Below are 21,431 nucleotides of genomic sequence, written 5' to 3'. Positions count from 1 at the left end.
AAATCTGTAGGGGGCAGAGGTGGAAAGTAACGAATTACATTTACTCACATTACTGTAATTGAGTAGATTTTATGAGTAATTTGTAATTTTTAAAGTAGTTTTTACAGTAGGTAATTTTACTTTTACTTGTACATTTTGACACAAGTAATTTACTTCGCTACATTGAAAAAAAAAATTGTCTGACTAAAAAAAAAAAGAGTTTTGTTCTCCATGGTAGCGCAGCTGAACTTTTCCCAGCAGTGTTTATTACAGTTAGCGGGAGAGGCGCTGTGTAAATCAGCTGTGTAGCCTGGGGGTCTGTGTGTTCGGGGGGGAAAACGGTGTTCTGTCGAGTTATGCTACCCATTGATATATGCTTCTTTATGGCACTGCACATGCACCAACCAACATTTTGTTGTATGTTTTCATGTTTTTCATAATAATTCCTTAAGTTTTTATTGTAACATCTGCTTGGATGTTAAAAAAAAAACATGTAAATAGCAGTTAAAGCATAGCAATGGCAAGTTAAAAAACTAATAATGAACTGTAAAACTATAAAAATACGGTTTATAGTCACATATATACCCATAACTTTTTAACTTTTTAACAGTAAAGAAAAAAATGGATCTTAGAATCCTATGCCACTTGTTCTTGAAAATGTTTTATGGGGTGGTCTGAACAAGTACTGCCTAAAAGGTCCAAATTATTTAATTTAATATTTATTTAATTTCTGATTTGTTGTACATTTTACATCAAATACATAAAAGCAACTATGTAACTTTTACATTTTAAATTGAACACTTTTTTACTTTTACTGGAGTAGATTTTTAGATGGGTACTTTTACTTTTACTTGAGTAGAATTTTAGCAAAGTAAAGGTACTTTTACTTCATTACAATTTTTCAGTACTTTTTCCAGCTCTCAGGGGGCGAATACGTTTTGATGTCAAAGCAGGCAGAAAAGATGTTTGTGGAATCGTAGCTAATGTAGCATCTCATAGATCTGAACTGTACTTTGTTTATCCACACCTACGGTACATTAGCTCAGTAGCTTCCTCTCCTGCACTCTACACCTGTCTGCTCTGTTCCTGAAACGGAAACACAGCCGTGGAGCACTGGCATCAAAGCTCACTCTTATTGTAGCTGTGTTCCTGGATCGTATCTGCTATTTGCTTGTGAGTCGATTTGGGAAAAAAAAGTATCTGCCAGATGAATACGTGTGAATGTAAAAGAGAATTCAACACTATCACAGACAATGCGCGAGTAACTGAGCACAAGCCTGGGGGAGCTTAGGGTATGATGGCTTGTATGGGAGTATGGGAGGTAAATCCTGCCAAAAATAAAACTAAAATAAAAAAAAAAAACCACTAAAATGAAAATGCACATGCCCTTTTGCACTTTTTTTTTTCAAACTTGTGAAAATATTATGACAACATTGAAAATTAAACATTTTTCACTTGAGCAAGGGTCATATGAGACACTAATTAAATGAAAATGAATGAAAAGATGCTAGATTCCTGAACGTGGCTAAGGCTAAGGCTGTGGTTTACTAACAGCGAGCCTCAGTTCACTTTGCAACGCTACCTGTTGTAACCCAGCACCTTAAATTGAATTATTTTGACAAGAGAATGGGAGAAATTGAACAAAAAATATTTTATATGTGACATATGAACAGTGGTTATAGTCCGAGGAAAAAACTCGGTTTGATTGTTATGTGCAATTTTTTTAGCCAACAATATGGATGTATAAAATCACGTTTGTAATCCAAGGTTTTACTGTACTTTTCCCACAAACTCACCTCTAAACGGCTAAAGAGCTAGCGCTTAGCGAGGTTAACGGCTAATGCAAATACTTCTCCAGCCTTTGTGCTGGAGAAACTTTCCTGAAACTCCTGTATAACACTGTACTTCAACGGAGTGTCTTTACTGCTCTTTACAACCTGACTGGTAGAATTCATACATGAGGTGCACCGGATTGTAAGTCGCACTGATGATTAAATACAGTTGCAAGAAAAAGTATGTGAACCCTTTGGGATGACTTGGATTTCTACATAAATTGGTCATTAAATGTTTTCTGATCTTCATCTAAGTCACAACAATAGACAAACACAGTCTGCTTAAACTAATACCAAACATAACATGATATATGTTTGCATGGTTTTATTGAACACAACATGTTTAATAACCAATTTATGCAGAAATCCAAGTTATCCCAAAGAGTATATATACCCTGATCAGATATATATACCCTGATCAGATGCTTCAGAAACTCTGGAAAGTGTCAGAGAGTGAAAGTCAGGTTTACAGGTGATAACCTCGCTTTGTTTATTTCTATCAGTGATGTTCAGAAGTGAACATTAGCATTAGCATTAGCCGCTAACTGCTAGCACTAGCACTGAAGAACTTACAGTGTTCTGGAAAGTCAGAGCGATGTTTGCTAGTGGTTCATCCCACGTAGCTTGTTTTAACACGGTAAACATGCAGACTACATTCGGTTAGCGGCTAATGCTAAAGCTGCTTCATCAGCAGTGCTAGCTGGGGTTAGCAGCAGGCTACAGCCCGATAATACTCACCTCTGAATGGCGAAAGAGCTAGCGCTTGGCACAGTTAGCTGGCAAATGCTAATACTGCTCCAGCCTTGGTGCTGGAGAAACTTTACTGAAACTATATATATATATATATATATATATATATATATATATATATATATATATATAATCCCCACCAAGTGCCACACTGTCACCCTGATCATATGCTTCAGAAACTCTGGAAAGCGTCAGAGAGTGAAAGTCAGGTTTACAGCTGATAACCTCGCTTGTTTATTTCTATCAGTGATGTTCAGAAGTGAACGTGTCTGAAAAGCCCTCCACAGCTCCGTCCTGTGCTCTAAGAGAAACAGCAGCTGTGATGTTTGGCCTCTGCTTGATGTCTGGAGGAGAGTGGAGATAAAACGCGTGGATGGTTTGTGCCGTAGCCTCGGGCGCTGTGTCTGACAGAGCGCCTTATTAAGATGAACTACAACGATAAATGTACAGAGAGGGATCGGCGGGGGGCAGGGGAGGAGTACTGAGTTCAACTGAGGGAGACAGGAGTGAGAGTCAGATCAGAGAGAGAGAGAGAGAGAGAGAGAGAGAGCACAGTATACGTTGAGTAATATGGATGCAAAGAACATTTTAAAGCAATATATCGGTGAACACATCTTCAAGAACTTCGAAAGTTTCCCCTTTTTTTACCCTTTAATTTTGCTCTAGCACTATGAGAATAATGTACTCTAACATGCCAGAGGATAGCAGTATCATAGCAGTATATAAATGTATAAATGAATAATATTTGTGAAGTTGTGAGGTGTTATCTTGTGAGTTTTGTTGAGAGGTTAAACACTGACCAGCATGCTCAGTGCAAAGCTATTAAGTTAGACAGTATAAAAGAGAGCCACACATGCCAGAAGCTGTTATTTTCAGGAGATGCCAAGTTCACGTTTGCTATGATTATGTATATACAATTTATACAACAGTTAGTTCCGACCTCACAATCTGATTGGTTGAGAAGTGTTCTAGTGTGAGAAGTGTCCTTCTCACACTAAACCTGTATCACTCCACCAACGTGTTGCCGAGTAACGGCGTATACACACAGGACCGCTTAGAATCATCAACGGCATCAGCAGCAGCACATTAGCTTAGCACAGGCTAGCGCTCAACCACGGCACGCTCGCCCACAGCTCTGGCTTGTCTTTTGTGGAAAAAAGAGAAAGAAAATGGCTCAGCTAATGCCGTCTGACAGTCAGAAGCGTAACCAGCCAGGCTAGGCTAAGCTAAGCTAACGCTGAGCTAAAGCAAGCTACGCTAACCTAACCACAGTCCAGCCAGCTAGCTAAAACCAACATGACCCAGCGAAACAGGCAGAAATGCTCAAAAAATGCGCAGCTTTCACCTGAAGACGACTCCTCAGAGCAGGAGAGGAGAGTATTAGCGTTATTTCGCGCTCCTAACGTTACCATCTTCACTTATTCCCAATTTTGCTTTCAAGCTAACTTTCGTGGTGTTAGTCTGTATAAACCATACACCATTTTGTAGTTAAGTTTCAGTTCTGTTACAGTTGTGCTGGAACTACGTTTTGGCGGAAGGCACAGTCCGTATTAAAGCATATTCTTTCTTAATTTCTTAAACTTCTTTGATTTATTTTCTTTATTCATTTTGTAAAAAAAGGAAACTGTTGTATAAAAGCAATAGAACACTCGAGGTTGTGTGTTATCACGAATAACACGACCGAATCACAGCCGTGATGTTATTCGTGATAACACACTCCCTCTCGTGTTCTATTGCTTAAATATACGGTATTTTCACACAATAAGGTGCACTTAAAATTATTTTATTTTCCCAAAAATCGTCATTGCGCCTTTTAATCCAGTCAGGTATGAAGGAGCAGTAAAGCCAATCCCCTGAAGTACAGGGTTATACAGGAGTTTCAGTGAAGTTTCTCCAGCACTGAGGCTGGAGGGAGCAGCATTAGCATTAGCTGCTAACCGTGCTATGCGCTAACTCTTTTGCGGTTCAGAGGTGAGTATTATCGTCTTGTTGCCTGCTGTTTACCCTGGCTAGCACTGCTGGAGCAACATTAGCATTAGCTGTTTTAAGAAGAGAAATCTGTGTAGATTAACATGCAGTGCTTTTTTGACCCTAATAGAAAATGTTTTTTTTTTTTTTTTAGAATTACAGTTTTGTTTACTTAGCTTATCTTAGCTTTACTTAACTTAGTTGCTAGATGGTTACTAATGTGTTTCCAGGTCGCTGCTAAGGTGTTGCCATGGTATCTGTGCTTGTTACTATGGTGCTTCTAAGTGGTTGCTAAAGTGTTGCTATGATATCAGGTGTCAGTGGTGGTTGCTGTGGTGTTGGTAAGTTTTTGCTAGCTGGTTGCTATGGTGGTTACTATGGTGTTGCCAAGCAGTTTCAACATAATGCACCTTATAATCTGGTGCACCTTATGTATGAAAATAGACCAAAAAATAGACATGCACTGATTATGCACCTTAAAGCTTAGTGCGAAAAATATGTAAGTATGCAAGTGCATGAAATAAAGTGAACTTAACCTAACCCCTTTAATTTAGGATGAAATTGAGGAAAGAATTTGAGTATGAGAAAAGAGAGAGAGAGGAAGTGCAGGAATTAAGTGAGTAAGTGAGAAGAAAGGGAGGAGACAGGAGTGAAGTGATGAAAGAAAGAGGGGAGGAGAAGGACAGGGAGAAGGACAGACAGAGAGAGAGAGAGAAAGAGAGAGAGAGAGAGAGAGAGAGAGAGATCTAACGTCCCTCCCTCCCCCCTTTCTACAGCAGCATCGCCTCACAGCAGCCCTGAAGCACAATGGTGACATCACTCACTCTCTCTCTCTCTCTCTCTCTCTCTCTCTCTCTCTCTCTCTCTCTCACTTATTTGCTTACTTTCCCTCTCTCTCTCTCTGTCTCTTTCTCACTCTAGTCCATTTTACTCTCTATTCTGTTCCTCTGTCTTTTACTTACTCTCTCTCTTGCTTGCTCTCTCTCTCTTTTGCTCACTTTCTGCATCTCTCTCTCTCTCACTTTTGCTTGCTCTCTCTCTCGCTCTCTTTCAGTTATTCTCTCTCTCTTTCACTCACTCTCTCTAGCTCTCGCTCTCTCTTTTTTTCGATCTCCCTTTCCCTCTCTCTGTCTCTCACTCTGACTCTATTGCTCTCTATTGCTCTCTCTCTCTCTCTCTCTCACTAGTTTCCCTTTTGTTTATTCTTGCTCTTTCTCATGCTCTCTTTCTATTGCTCTCCTCTCGTTTTCACACACTCTCTTGCTCTCCCTTCCTTCGCTCTCTTTCACAATCTCTTTCTCTATTTGTCTCTCACTTTGACTTTATTGCTCTCTCTCTCTCTCTCTTCTTCGATTTCTCTTTCACTAGTTTCCCTTTTGCTCATTCTCGCTCATTCTTGTGCTCTCTTTCTCGCTCTCTTTCTATTGCTCTCCTCTCGTTTTCACACACTCTCTCTTGCTCTCCCTTTTTTCATTCTCTCTTTTACGCTCTCTCTTTCTTTGTCTTTTTCTTTCACTCTGACTCTACTGCTCTCTCTCTCTCTCTTTCACTAGTTTTCCTTTTGCTCATTCTCGCCTATTCTCGTGGTCTCTTTCTCGCTCTCTTTCTATTGCTCTCTCATTTTCACACACTCTCTCTCTCTCACTCTCTCTTTCACAAGTTTCCCTATTAATCCTGTACCTGGCCTATAGACCTGTTCGCAATTTGGTGTTGGGGGAATTTCTCACTTGAACTGAGTTAGTGGGTCCCTAGACATGAAAAATCCCTGAGGTGCTCGTCTATAGTGCCACGAATTCCGCAATGGTCAAATCAAATATGGCTGCCATCGGCTATGATGAAAATCCAACTTTTCTGTTTCTGAATGTACATACACAAATAATCACTCAATTTAGACTAATTATGGTATGAGAAACTCATTTCTGATATTGTTATGACCATATTGGGTGATTTTGACATTAAAAGGTCATGATCAAGGTCGTTGTTCTATTCTGAAGTGTACTGTATGCGTGCATGCATATTAGTGGGATGGGTTTTTTACAGAATGATTTTTCTATTTTTCCATGGCAGAATATGATGCATGAAATTCCAGCAGAACGACAGCCACATCGACTATTGTCACACTTGCCTGCACACTTACATACTGAGAGCAGACTTGGTGGTAAAGGCTTCAGACATTTTGATGGCAGGAGTGTGCCAAAGTGCTCCTTCCATCCATGGTCCGTTGGCTCTAGTCTTGCTTTGGTGTCCTTGGCTGTAAGCAAGTTGCATGCCATATGAACCAGAGAAGCCCCTCGTTGGATGTTTTCTCTGATCACACTACTCGTGAGAGCATCAATTCCAGTACTTCCATGTGTGTAGATTTCTACAAATGTCTTAGCTTTTATCAAATATCTTATCTGTTGTTGTTGTTGTTGTTGATCTGTCCCCAGCCCAGTGCTTCTCAGCCAAAGCTGCATCTTGCTCTGTCAAGGCCTGCATCTTGCTCTGCCTCTCCAAAGTTTGCTCAGTACTGGACTGGGTCAAAAGCTGTAGAAGCATGTTTAGGCTCCACCTTGCTCATAAAGTCATCTCCAGTCAGGATATGAGCTTTAATCACTGTCTTTGACAGTTATGCTCCGAAACGAGAGACTGCTTGATGGAGTGGAAGCATTCGCAGCCTCTCACCATTGCCATACTGCCACCAGATCTCCTTCATCCCAAGTTCTGGGAAGTATGGGCTGTAGCAGAGAAGCAATGCAAAGGTGTCTGTGTCATTGGAGACTATGATAACTCTTTTGCACTGCTTCACAAGAAAAGCCCACTCAACATGCACCAGCAACCTGGCATCAGCTTCTTCAATCCAGTTCAATAGGTCTGGGATCTCGTCCCCACCAGCTGCCTTTGCTGGTAACACCTCATAATCAAAGACAACAGAGCTCACAAATACAGTAGCATTGCCACTGGCTCGACTGCAAACCATATCACGATCGGGATATTAGACACTTTCTCTAAGCAGTCTCTCGACTTGGAGCATCACTGTCAAAGACAGTGATTAAAGCTCATATCCTGACTGGAGATGACTGTATGAGCAAGGTGGAGACTAAACATGCTTCTACAGCTTTTGACCCAGTCCAGTACTGAGCCAACTTTGGAGAGGCAGAGCAAGATGCAGCTTTGGCTGAGAAGCACTTGGTGCATGTCTGGGCTGGGGACAGATCAACAACAACAGCTAAGATATTTGATGAAAGCTAAGACATTTGTAGAAGTCCACACAAGTGGAAGTACTGGAATTGATGCTCTCCCTCTCACAAGTAGTGTGATCAGAGAAAACATCCAACAAGGGGCTTCTCTGGTTCATACGGCATGCAACATGCTTACAGTAGCCAAGGACACCAAAGCAAGACTAGAGCCAACGGAACATGGATGGAAGGAGCACTTTGGCACACTCCTGCCATTAAAATGTCTGAAGCCTTTACCAACAAGTCTGCTCTCAGTATGTAAGTGTGCAGGCAAGTGTGACAATTGCCGATGTGGCTGTCGTTCTGCTGGAGTTTCATGCATCATATTCTGCCATGGAAAAATAGAAAAATCATTCTGTAAAAACCCCATCCCACTAACATGCCCGCACGCATACAGTACACTTTGAGAGAAATCACTCTACATGGTGCACTTTTAGTTCATTTGGTTTGATGTAATTTGTATCACTTTTATTGCTACATAGTTTTATTTGCACCCAAATGTTTTATTTTATATCATTGTACTAACACTCTGTTAAAATATAAGTTCAAAGGGGATGTTTAAAATTGTCATATTTCTTCTCTTCATGACTTGTTATAATTCAAACAAATCATTGTGGAAATAAAAACAATAAAAATATATTTGTGTTAATGAAAAGAATATGTTAACATTTCAATGACAAGATGATCCTTAGTGTTAAATATATATATAGCAATGGATATTAAATGTCAGATTTATTAGACTTATTGTATCTGGTTTTGATTCCTTATAATGGCCAAGTTGTGGGTAAGGCCTTCAGAAAAAAAACGACCTTGATCATGACCTTTTAATGTCAAAATCACCCAATATGGTCATAACAATATCAGAAATGAGTTTCTCATACCATATTTAGTCTAAATTGAGGTATTATTTGTGTATGTACATTCAGAAACAGAAAAGTTGGATTTTCATCATAGCCGATGGCAGCCATATTTGATTTGACCATTGCGGAATTCGTGGCACTATGGCGGACGAGCACCTCAGGGATTTTTCATGTCTAGGGACACACTAACTCAGTTCAAGTGAGAAATTCCCCCAACACCAAATTGCGAACAGGTCTATAGGCCAGGTACAGGATTATATTGCTCATTCTCGCTTGTTCTCGTGCTCTCTCTCTCTCTCTCTCTCTCTCTCTCTATCTCTCTCTTTCGCTCTCTCTTTCACTAGTTTTACACACTCTCTCTTGCTCTCCCTTCTTTTGCTTTCTCTTTCACGATCTCTCTCTCTCTCTCTCTGTCTCTCACTCACTCTGACTCTATTGCTCTCTCTCTCGCTCTCTCTCTCTTTCGCTCTCTCTTTCACTAGTTTCCCTTTTGCACATAGAGCTTTACACTGCGTCTGCTCTCAGCAGCTCAGAGCTGTTCATTGGTCATCTACATTTAAAGCAACATTGAGTAACAATTGTACCTAAACATAGCAGTTTTATAATCATGTTGATTCCGTTTCTGACTGTAACAGAGTAAGAATGCACTATGCAATTTTGGTGGAGCTGCATGAGATCCCTTTCCATAACTATGTAATGCTTCACAATCCTACACGCCTCTGCTGCTGGATCTCTCAGCTTGTCCAGAAATGCATGTTTGCAACTGTTCATAAGAGAGTGCTCAAAGCAGGAGTTGTATTAACTGCAGTGGAGTAAAAGTACTGCAAATAAATACTGCAAAATATTGCTTTAAGCTTTAACTGTTGATCCTTAAATTACCCCTCAACTCTTACTCTTTATACCATTGAATAGACAATGAGTGAGGAGGTGTCCTAACACTTCTGGCATTAAGATTTATAACTGTGACCCATATACTACACATCATTGTTTGCTGTATGAAAAAGTTGGCTGCGTCAAGAATCGCATTGGTTTATTCTTATTTTTAAAGCACTTTCTGGCCGTATGCCATCATACATCACACAAATGTGTATTAATAATAACACAACTTAACAGACTCACTCCAGTAACTGGATCACCCTTTAGGTACTAAGAGTTTTTACTGAACAGGGAAAATCTGCTTTTAGCTACAGAACAGCAGTGAGCTGGAAGTAACTACAGGGAACTACAGGACAAAAATTGTAAACTCCTAGTCTCAAACCACCTTCAGACAGCCTACCACTGTTATAGTTGTTTTTTTGACTGTTTTTAGTTCATTTTGATTTGTTTTAGCTACAGTCTTTTTACATTTCTTTTGTAGTTTATTTTATTTTATTCTACTTTATATATTTTACTTTACTTTTTTCTTCATTTATTGTTTTTAGTTATTGCTTATTATATATTTTTGTCTTTTATGCTTATTTTGTATTTTGCCTTTTATGTTCTTAGTTATATTTATTCATGTGTAGTTGCATTCTTATCATTTTTATTACCTTTGATGTTCTGATTTTAGCATTCCTACTAATTTCTTATTTTTTTTTTTTTATTTTAGCTTATTTGTTTTATATCTTATTTTAAAGTGTTTTATACAGCTTTGGATAACAATAAGAGACCACTTCAGTTTCTGAATCAGTTTCTCTGATTTTGCTATTTATAGGTTTATGTTTGAGTAAAATGAACATTGTTGTTTTATTTTATAAACTACAGACAACATTTCTCCCAAATTCTAAACAAAAATATTGTCATTTAGAGCATTTATTTGCAGAAAATAAGAAATGGCTGAAATAACAAAAAGATGCAGAGCTTTCAGGCCTCAAATAATGCAAAGAAAGCAAGTTCATATTCATAAAGTTTTAAGAGTTCAGAAATCAATATTTGGTGGAATAACCCTGGTTTTTAATCACAGTTTTTATGTATTTTGGCATGTTCTCCTCCACCAGTCTTACACACTGCTTTTGGATAACTTTCAGTTTCCATCTTCTATCTTCCTCTTGATTATATTCCAAAGGTTTTCAATTTGGTAAAATCAAGAAATTCTTCTATTTTTACGTGGTCTCTTATTTTTTGTATAATTGTATATTTCTCTCTCGCGCTCTCTTTTTCGTTCACGATATTTCTCTCCCTCTCTCTGTCCCTCACTCTCACTCTATTGCTCTCTCGCTCTCTCTCTGTTTTACTCATTTTTTTTCAATAGGATGCTTTCTAGTATACACAATATATAGGAGTACAATTAGAGACCGCAGGCTGCAGATGTTTTGTGATAAAGATACTGTATAAACAAGGAGGCCAATTACTGCAGCTTGCATATATATACAGACTGATGTTCATTTTTTTTTTTCCTGCCCTTTCAACACGAAGCCCAACCGGCTGTGCTTCAGCGTAGGAGGCTGCCGGTGTTTGTGATCAGCACAGTCACTCTGACAGGCGTGTAATCATTGCTGTCCCACACCCTCTGCTGCTGGAATTTGAGAAAACAGTGTCTATCTGCAGTAAACAAGAGTATGTGGCAGGGTTTAGCAGCGGATTTGATTAGTCTAAAAAACTGCGGGGTGTACTAAAGCTCTTAACGGAGGTGGATTCTGGTTTTTGCATAGGTTCAGTGATCAGCCGGGAGGGAGTGGCCACTGTGGGGGTCAGAGGTCATGATAAACCAGGTCTTAGGGCCCTATCGTACACCTTGCACAAGGCGTGGAGCGATGTTCTTTGCTATCTTACATCCTGTTAAAAGTATATTTTAATGCCTTGAGCCTGCGTCGTTAAAATAGTGTTTATAGAGTTTAGGAATAAATCTACACTGATGGGTGTGGTGGTCTGCTGGAAGTGAGGTGTGTTCAGAGTTCAAATTTCTGGTGTGTTTTTATATATTTTGGTGGTGGAAAACACAGGAGCTCCACTGACTGATTAAAACCCTGTCAACAGTCAATCATCAGAGTTCATTCCTTTAGGTGTGCAATAGATCCTATAGAGAACAAATTCAACTTCTAACTCAACAATGAACAGAATAAAGAATAAAATATCATTACTGTTCCCTTAAATGAGCTGCTGGTGTATCTTCACAGCGTGAACACTCAGATCAGTATCCTCTGCTGAGACACACAAAGTACTGCGCTGTTAAGATACGAATGTGCCAAAGTCAGAGCTCACCTGCCTCTTAAAGGAAATGATAATTGACGCACTGATTGGTTTATTTCACATTACGCCCAAAACACACCCATGATTAATAAAGATAATTAGTTTATGTCTTCTGTGCATTTCGAGCTGCGCAAGGTGTATTTTTTGATCATCAATTGCAGAATAATTGATCATAAAGCAGGAAAAACCAAGATGAAAGAAAAAAAAATAATAATAAAATAAATAAACACACCGTTCCTCATCACTTGTCATCAGGGCACAGTCCAATACACTACTGTGCCCCGGCTAATGAATTGGGACATGGCCGGAAAAAAACACATTTATGAGGTGTAACACTTTATTTTAAGGAACATAAATTAGGCGCTTATTAATGTTATTATTATTTGCTTAATAAAGCCTTAATTAGACATTTGTAAATGATTTATTCACTACTCATTAGGCTTTACTCTGTGTAAGGGGTCTGTAATTGATTTAATATTTATTTCGTTCTTTTTAGTGTCTAATTAGTGATAAACAGAATCTCACTTTAGAATATGGTACACATCTTGGTCTATTAGTGATTTATTAACCCCTTATTAACTCAGTAAACTCCAGCACAGCCATAACCTTACATAGAACTCACATAAATCAAACTGCTGCCAATTATAATAACACTAATAACACGTAGAATTAGTTAATAGTTAATGCTTAATAATCTGCTTAACAGGGTGCATAACTGTACATAACTGTTTATAGTGCACTATAAGAACTAATACAGCCATTATGAATCATTTCCACATAACAGACCCCTAATTAAGCACCAATTACACTTATAGCACAGAATAAAGCCTAATAAGTAGTGAATAAATCATTTACAAATGTCTAATTAAGGCTTTATTAAGCAAATAATAAGACATTAATAAGCGCCTAATTTGTGTTCCTTAAAATAAAGTGTTACCTTATGAGGAGATAGGGAGCCCAAGAACTGGCGTAAAAAACAAGAATGACAGAGAGACAGGGGAGGTATGTAAACAAAAGCTTGTCAGAGAAGCATTTTGTTTATTTATTTATTTTTCATTATTGTTTATTATAGTTCAAACAACCTCATAAGCCAGATGTTTCAAGCTTGTGATTGATGGGCAGGGATGTACTCACCGTGGCTGTTGCAGCGCGAGGTCTCCACCAGCCTGTTGTCCTGGTCGTAGCACACCATGGCCTGGTAGCGGTAGCCCTGACCGCACTCCCGGCCGTCCCCCTGCACCCGCATGCCCAGAGCGCTCTCCAGTCTGCCCTCAGGCAGGATGCAGTCCGACCAGTTACCCACGGGCTGGGCGTTGTACTTGTTGCAGGGGCAGTACTGCGTCTCGCTCAGCGGATACATCTGACTGTTCTTACACTTATCCCTCTTCTTACTCTTCCCTGCCCAATGATGAAGGGAAAAGTTTATTAAATATTTTAATTAATACAATTTTCCACTTATCTTATATTAAATCAGGACTTGTTTAGTGTCTAAAGTTTGGCTTCTTAGATTAGAAGGCATTTACAAGTCTAATGTCATTAAAAAAGATGACATCTTCAGATTTTTAACTCATAACTATTTATCATATTTTTCTGCTTAGTCACTTAAATAAATAAATAAATATATTTTTTAATTTCCAATCATGCATGCGTCCACCCTGTCATGATATATAAGTTGCACTTTTAGGGCAAGCTGCAATTTTTAAGTGAAAATTGGCATTTAATTAAAATTAGGTCGAATTTACATGCTAAATTTTGTTTTTCTACAATAATTTTAATTACTTTTATATTTACCACAGCCAGTGATGGCATATTTACTTACTGATTACTGATTACTCCTTTAAAAAGAACTTTACTTTATGAATTGCTTAATTTTAAAAGTAACTAAGTTACTTTTAAGTTACTTTTAAGCTACTTTTAAGTTACTACTGCATAAGAGTAACAAAAGTTTATAGCAAAAGTTTTGCATGAACTCACTTTACTGACTTCACTTTTCGGACTTCTGTATTTGTAATTGTGCTACTGTAATTCTAAGCTACATTAGCTTCCTAGGTCCAGTGCAATTTGGGTTAAGGTTCTTATAGTGGCTTGCAAAAGTATTCAAACCCTTTGATCTTTTTCCACTTTTACTTTTCCTCCCCATATAACGCTTTGCATTAAGGCCAGAAAGTTCAACATTGGTCTCATCTGACCACAGCACCTTCTTCCACATGTTTGCTGCAACTGAAAACAGCAATTCATATGTTTTTTTAATAATAGATTTCTTCTTAAAACTCTTCCATAAAGGCCATCTCCCACCTGAGCTGTGGATCTCTGCAGCTCATCCAGAGTGACCATGGGCCTCTTGGCTGCTTCTCTGATCAGTGCTCTCTTTGCTCCTTGATCTGTCAGTTTGGGTGAGTGGCCATGACTAGGTAGGTTTGCAGATGTAGAATATTTTTTCATTAATTTTTGGATGATGGATTTGGGAAACAGTGCTCCTTGAGATAATTAAAGCTTGAGTGATCTGTTTTAATAACCTAACCCTGCTTTAAACTTTATCTCCACAACTTTATCTCTGACTTGTCTGGTGAGTTTCTTGGTCTTCATGATGCTGTTTGTTCACTAGTGTGTTCTCTAACAAACCACTGAGGCCTTCACAGAACAGCTGTTTATATTCATACTGAGACTAAATGACACACAGCTACAGGACTCTATTAAATAATTAAGTGACTTCTGAAGGCAGTTTCACTGTTGCACTGGATTTTATTTAGGGGTTTTAGAGTAAATACTTAACTCTTGCGCATCACACATTTCAGATTTTAATTTAATAAAAAAATTGAAAAACGTGTATCATTTTCGTTTCACTTTACACTTACGCAATATTTTGTGTTTGTCCATCACTTAAAATCTCAATAAAATACATTAAATTTGTGGTTGTAAGGTGACAAACTGTGGAAAAGTTCAAGAGGTATGAATACTTTTGCAAGCCACTTCATAGCCTTCTTCTGCTCTGAAGGAATTCTTGCTATTTTAATATATAATTAAAATATATTTGTTTAAACTGTGCTGAAATCTTACTAGTTTCTAGAATTCAGATGGCTTCAGAAGGGGGAAATAAAAAAAATAATTTATTTCCAATAAAATTTCAAGTCTACGCTAAAATCGCATTTATTTAATTTAGCTTTTAGTAATTAATTGTTCTTTTTAGATAAATGCTACAGATACAGGGCGTGACTGAGGGAATTGTGGTATGCAAGTGTTTAAGGGTGCATTTATGTCTATGTTACCTTCTGGCTCTCTCCATTTAGTTCTATTTAGATCGGTTTAGAGTCATTAGCCACATTCTAATGATTCTTAATTCATTCTTTATACTCATTAAATCCAATCAGATCTAATTCCATCTCTTTTAGTGCTCCTGAAAAATACATTGTAAAGAATGGACATGCTTTTGTTGTCACTGGGGATAACTGTAACTGTGTTAAAGTGTTAAAAATAGCTGCTCTGTGTAAAATATAGTTAGAGTGGACCAACTTTCCTCTGAATGTATTTTCCTGAACAGAAGCCAGACTGATGGAAGTGTGAAGACGCTGCTTACCCACTAGAGCCCTTTTCCGAGTGCGGACCCCCACGCAGTCCGCCGTGCAGGGGGAGAATTTGGACCAGCTGGTGAGCTGGCAGTCGTCTCGGCACGGCAGCTGGCACGGTTGGTTTATGGCTGGCATGGAGCTGGCAAACTTCAGACACCGGCCTATGTCTGCTATTGACCCGTCCAGCTGCCGACATGAGACCGCTGCGGGATCACACACACACACGCACACACACACACACACACACACAACAAGTCAAGTGTTTGTAATAAAGTAGGAAGCACAATGTTGTTAGCGGTCACAAATAAAGTAGCACGTTTGTGAAAGCTCGAGTTATATGTTTCTAATAAAGTGGCCACTGAGTGGAAGCATAATGTAAGGGTTTCTTAAAAAGTGGCCAATTATTTGTAGTATAAAAGGTGTGTTTCTAATAAAGTGGCCAGGTATTGGTATTAGAAACTGGCATATTTGTGAAAGCACAAGGTTGGTGTTTCTAATAAAGTGGCCAGTGAGTGGAAGCACAAGGTGGTAGTAGATGTTTCTTATAAAGTGGCCAGTGAGTGTAAGTGTTAGTTACAGTATGTGTTTCCAATATAGTGGCCAATGAGTGTAGGTGTAAATTATATGTTTCTAATAAAGTGGCCAGCGTGTAGAAGTGTTAGTTATGTGTTTCTAGTTATGTGTAAAAGCACAAGGTGGTAGGTAGATGTTTCTAATAAAGTGGCCACAGAGAGTAAAAGCACAAAGTGGTAGTATGTGTTTCTAATAAAGTGGTCAATAAGCAGCAGTACAAAGTAGGTGTTTTTTTTTAATAAAGTGACCAGTTTTTGATAGTAAAAAGGAGGTGTTTCCAATAAAGTGGCCAGTGAGCGGAAGTAGAAGGTAGGTGTTTCTAATAAAGTGGCCAGTGAGTGGAAGCACAAGGTTGTTGTTTCTAATAAAGTGTCTATTGATGGAGGTCAAAGCTAAATGCTTTTTAATAAAGGAAACAATGAGTGGCTAGCTCAAGGTAGGTGTTTCTAATAAAGTGGCCAGTGAGTGGAAGTTCAAGGTGGTAGGTAGACGTTTCAAATAAATTGGCCAGTGAGTTTCTAATAAAGTGGCCAGCGAGTGGATGTAGAAGTTGTGTGTTTCTAATAAAGTGGCCATCGAGGGGAAGTATAAATTATGTGTTTCTAATAAAGTGGCCATCGAGGGGAAGTATAAATTATGTGTTTCTAATAAAGTGGCCATCGAGGGGAAGTATAAATTATGTGTTTCTAATAAAGTGGCCAGTAAGTGAAATCACAAGGTGATGGTAGGTATTTCCTGGTACATGAGATCAAAAGAGGTGTTTCCATTAAGGCAGTTGGTGAATGAGGTTCACCACCTGAGTTTCTAATAAAGTGGCCAATTCTTGGTAGCACAAGGCAAGTGGCCAATCCAGTTAGTAGATCCACATGTTAGGTGTTTCTGATAAAGTGGCCAGTGAGTGGACGCACGAGGTTGGTGTTTGTAATGGAGTGGTCAGTGAGTGGGTTTAAGTCTATTAGGCTGTTGGCACAGGGTGAGGTAGATGGGGTGCGGTAATCCGGTCGGCTGCAGCATCACGTTGGACAGGCAGGTGGGACGAGTGACCAGCGCCACGCAAAGACAGAGAGGTCACGGAATCTCTGTGGTCACTGCAGCACAGCCGCTGCCAGCCATGATGACATCTTCACTCTCACTGTCTCTGTCTCTGGCACAACTATTGGGCTTGAATTGATGCCACGACCTGGAAGTCACCTCGGCTGGTGGACACGGTCCATGCAGCACTGCTGCTGCTTTCAGCACAGGCATGCTCTCAATACATCTACACTGACACAACTAGCATTTCTACTAGCATCTTTGAACAGTTTTAATTAGGGGTGTAATGGTACGTGTACTCTTTTCAAACAGTGACTATACAGGGGTCACGGTTCGGTTCACATAAATTTACACGAAATACACGGTTTAGGCAGTCTATAGGAAGAGTCTTGTAAAACCAATGAACATTACGCAGAACTAAGAGGAGTGTGTGCTAAAATCAAACCCTGCCATAGGAAATGAATGGTCATCAGTGATTTTACTGCGTGAACGCAGGGTTAGGCGCTCGTACTCTCTGTCTTTCTTTCTCTCTCTCTCTTTCTCACGCGTGCCCTCTCTCTCTCCCTCGTGTGCATGCCCTCTCTCTCGGCCCAAACCCTCTCTCCCTCACCTGCGCGCCCTCTCTACCTCTTGCGCGCCCTCTCTCTCTCTCTTGAGCACTCTCTCTCTTTTGCGCATCTCTCTCTCGTGCCCTCTCTCTATATTTCTCTCTCTCGTATCCTCTCTCTCGATCTTCCTCTTGCGCACACCCTTTTTCTCTCTCACGCACGCCCTCTCTCTCTTTCTTTCTCTCTCTCTCTCCTGCAAAAAACCAACCATGATTAAAATGAGGATTCATTGCTATTATAAAGTTAATAAAGGAGAGGTTATACAGAATGCCCAACCTCTTTATCTTTTCCACCAAACGTACTAAAAATGTACCAACCTACCAAAAACATACTCAAAAGCTACCAAAAACGTTCCAAAATCTTACCGAAAACCTACCAAAAACCTACCGAAAACCTACCGAAAACGTACCTAAAACCTACCAAAAACCTACCGAAAACCTACCGAAAACGTACCTAAAACCTACCAAAAACCTACCGAAAACCTACCGAAAACGTACCTAAAACCTACCAAAAACCTACCGAAAACCTACCGAAAACGTACCTAAAACTTACCAAAAACGTACCAAAAATGTACCGAAAGCATTTCTAAAAACTACCTAAAACGTACCTAAAAAGTGCCAAAAACTTACCAAAAAACCTACCGAAAACGTACTGAAAACGTAACGAAAACCTTCCCGAAAATGTACCTAAAAAGTACCTAAAACGTACCTAAAAAGTACCAAAAACCTACCAAAAACATACCAAAAACATACCGAAGCATACTGGTTATACAAAGGTGTGACCTGAATTCTGAATTTTCTGTACTATTACACCCCTAGTTTTAATACATTTATAATATAATAATAATATAATATATATAATATATTATATAATATATATTTCTCCAATACTTTAGAATATTAAAGAGTAAGCAGGTTTATATTTAGAGAGGAAAACAATGCCACATGTTAATTAGTAAGAGGATAAGTGACAGGGCTTGTTTGGGAATAAAGCCAAAGCCACACATCCATCACATCTAATCCCCTTGTTGTGAAGTCAGCACTCGAACCCTTCAGCTGTTTAGACCAACTTTCAGACAAAAAAGTTGCTGAAAATCTGAATATGTTTCATGTTTAAGCGGCTAATATTTAATAAACTAAATTTAAGGTATTAATATACATCTATTCCTGCATTTCAGGCCTGCAGCCAAATTTAAACAACGTTGGGATGTGGACAATTTAGGGCTAGTATTGTGGTTAAAAACACAAAATAGTGATTTTCTTAGTAGCAAAGATGGGAAGATGATCTCCAAGTTGTAACAAATGTATGAGAAAATGACTGAAATGTTCCTCAAACAAAGACTGGAATAAATTTGAACATTTCTCCCTCAATACCCCATAATATCATTAAACCATTCAAGTAATCAGCAGAAATTTCACTTTAAAATAAAGAGCAAGAGCACAAGCCTAAGCTTGAACCCCCTTGGTCTTATGTTCACCATGTTCACAACACTGTGTGCTCAAAATCAAACTAAAACCAAACTAAGACCATCCAGACTGTTATCAGCAACAGATCCAAAATCCAGGGTCTGTCATGGTATGAGGTTTGTAAAGGAACTCTGCTTTACATAAAATTGGATATTTCTAAACACTACTCAACTATTTTATATACTGTATATATACTGTACTATTCAAACTGAGATCTTTATTTATAATAACTTATAATAAAGTTAATAAAGTTATATTAAGTTTAGTCTGTTGCCATTGGCAGCTTCTTTTACATTGGTTTCTGTCACAATCTATTTGCATACTGGGTGTGTCCAACAGTTTCTGACACTCACCATCAGTGTGTAGTGCTTCCCCCTGGGATACCTTAGAAATAAACTAACCTCCCCTTTAGTTGTAATAATTGATGTTTTAGTTTATGCTAACTCAAGTTTTCATTTCCAATTACTTAACTTTTTTAAGGCAAAATGGTTTCCTCAGTTTTTTTTTTAAGTAAACTCATCTTATCTGTGCTGACAGTGTGCCTTTTTTAACAAGACAATGCGAAACCACATGCTGCAAGAAGAGGGTATTCCACACAATCCCAACGTTTTCAGATTTAGAGTTGTCAAGTCCTAAACTTTTTTAAATATCTTAATACTTTTAATATAGAGCCATCTGGTTTGATATGACAAACTGAGCCAAGACAGGTTGTAGATGCCTGCTAAAGCACCAGTGAGCTTATCAAGCATCTTACCTCTGGTCTGGAGCCCCGCCCCACACCCCTCCTGAGCTCCTCGGCTGTTCTGCCGGATGCTCCATGGAACCAACTGACAGCGGCGCCACTTGTGAGTCTTCCACCTGAAACGGCACCAGAACAACCATATGATTCACTGCTGGAGATACACAGCTTTAACAGATGGAGGAGGACAGCACGCTGAGTTACGCGTCACTGCTGGGATCTGATCAGACAGTACAATAATTGATTGTTGATGATTTGACTGATGTAAAGTGACAGTCCTTAGTCTTATTTAAAATGTTTTTCAGTAGATGTTTTGGCTTGTTTTAAGCAGATGTATGGACCTAACAATAAATCAATTGGCAGAAGATCAGATTTGTTGAGACAATCAACAAATCACAGAGAGATAAAACACTGCCAGGCCAAAAGAAAAGTCTTTACCTGGATTTAAGTAAGTAAATGATGTGGGGTTGGTTGATGCTGCAGTTGGTCTGCAGGATTAGGTTCAGCAACAGTATGTGCTGAAAGAATGACTACCTGAATATATTGAATATAGACCAGCTTATTCCATCAATGGATTTTATATTTCTTCCCTGATGATCACGGCCATATTCCAAGATAAGACAATGTCAGGATTCATGGGGCTGGAATTGTGAAAGAGTTCAGGGTTCAGGGAGCATGAGATCATCATTTTCACACATGGATTGAGAGAGTTCACCACAGAGTCCAGACCTTAACCTCATTGAGAATCTTTGGGATGTGCTGGATGGAGAAGAGAGACTTTGTGCAGTGGTCAGACTCTACCATCATCAATGCTGCTGCGAGATCTTGGTGAAAAAATAATCCAGCAGCACTGGATTAAAATCAATCGTTTGACGTTGCAGAAGATTGTCGAAACAATGCCACAGTGTATGTGTGCTGCAATCAAAGCTAAAGGCCGTCCAACTAAATATTAGAGTGTGAATTTTTCTTTGGTGGCGACCCTGCAATGTCCAAAATGGCCCAAACAAAAAAACAAAAAATCATAACACTGAATGGAAGTCAACGTAGAAAAGTTTTTATTCCAAATAATAATTTGGAGCATTTCTATTGGTCCATTGATTACGAAATTCTTACGAAATAAGAACAACAACTGCCGGATTCGCATATAATGTCACTGTGAATGGTCAAGACCCCACAGGAAAGAAAACCACCATTTATTTTCAGCACTGCAGTGATTAACACTGATTAGCATGGTGGTGGTTTATAAAGTGTTATGTAAGCATTGATAAAGGACTAGAGGATGACCAACACATCTACAAGGTGGAGCAGCTGTAGTTACACTGTAAGCCTGGATAAGTTGAATTTTTTTTTTATAATTTTATTTCTAATTTTTCCCATTTTTCTCCCCAATTTACACGGCCAATTACCCAACCCACTCATTAGGACTCCCCCTATCACTAGTAATACCACAACACACCAGGAGGGTGAAAACTAACACATGCTTCCTCCGATACATGTGAAGTCAGCCACCGCTTCTTTTCGAGCTGCTGCTGATGCAGCATTGCCGAGCAGCCAGCGCTCTTGGAGGAAAGCACATCAGCTCACAGACGCCCTGTGCTGCAGACATCACCATAGGAGTGATGTGGGGAGAGAGCGCCATCTACCCACCCAGAGGGAGCAGGGCCAATTTTGC

At 39.1% G+C, this 21,431-nt stretch overlaps 1 protein-coding gene across 1 annotated transcript in view; it reads right to left on the bottom strand.

Moving 5' to 3' along the window:
• Nucleotides 1-21,431, bottom strand: part of LOC103026784 (thrombospondin type-1 domain-containing protein 7A) — a 285,301-nt gene that overhangs the window by 55,572 nt on the left and 208,298 nt on the right. Inside the window, exons 12-14 of the mRNA XM_049467814.1 lie at nucleotides 19,775-19,878; nucleotides 15,350-15,544; nucleotides 12,910-13,173 (exon numbers count right to left, since the gene is read on the bottom strand). Coding sequence (XP_049323771.1) covers nucleotides 12,910-13,173; nucleotides 15,350-15,544; nucleotides 19,775-19,878 — 563 coding nt within the window. The remainder of the gene's footprint in view (nucleotides 1-12,909; nucleotides 13,174-15,349; nucleotides 15,545-19,774; nucleotides 19,879-21,431) is intronic.

The sequence above is a fragment of the Astyanax mexicanus genome, chromosome 1 (genome assembly GCF_023375975.1).
Source record: "Astyanax mexicanus isolate ESR-SI-001 chromosome 1, AstMex3_surface, whole genome shotgun sequence".
Classification (NCBI taxonomy): Eukaryota; Metazoa; Chordata; class Actinopteri; order Characiformes; family Acestrorhamphidae; genus Astyanax; species Astyanax mexicanus.
The sequence above is the reverse complement of the archived record's forward strand: the minus strand, read 5'-3'. Positions and strand labels throughout refer to the sequence as shown.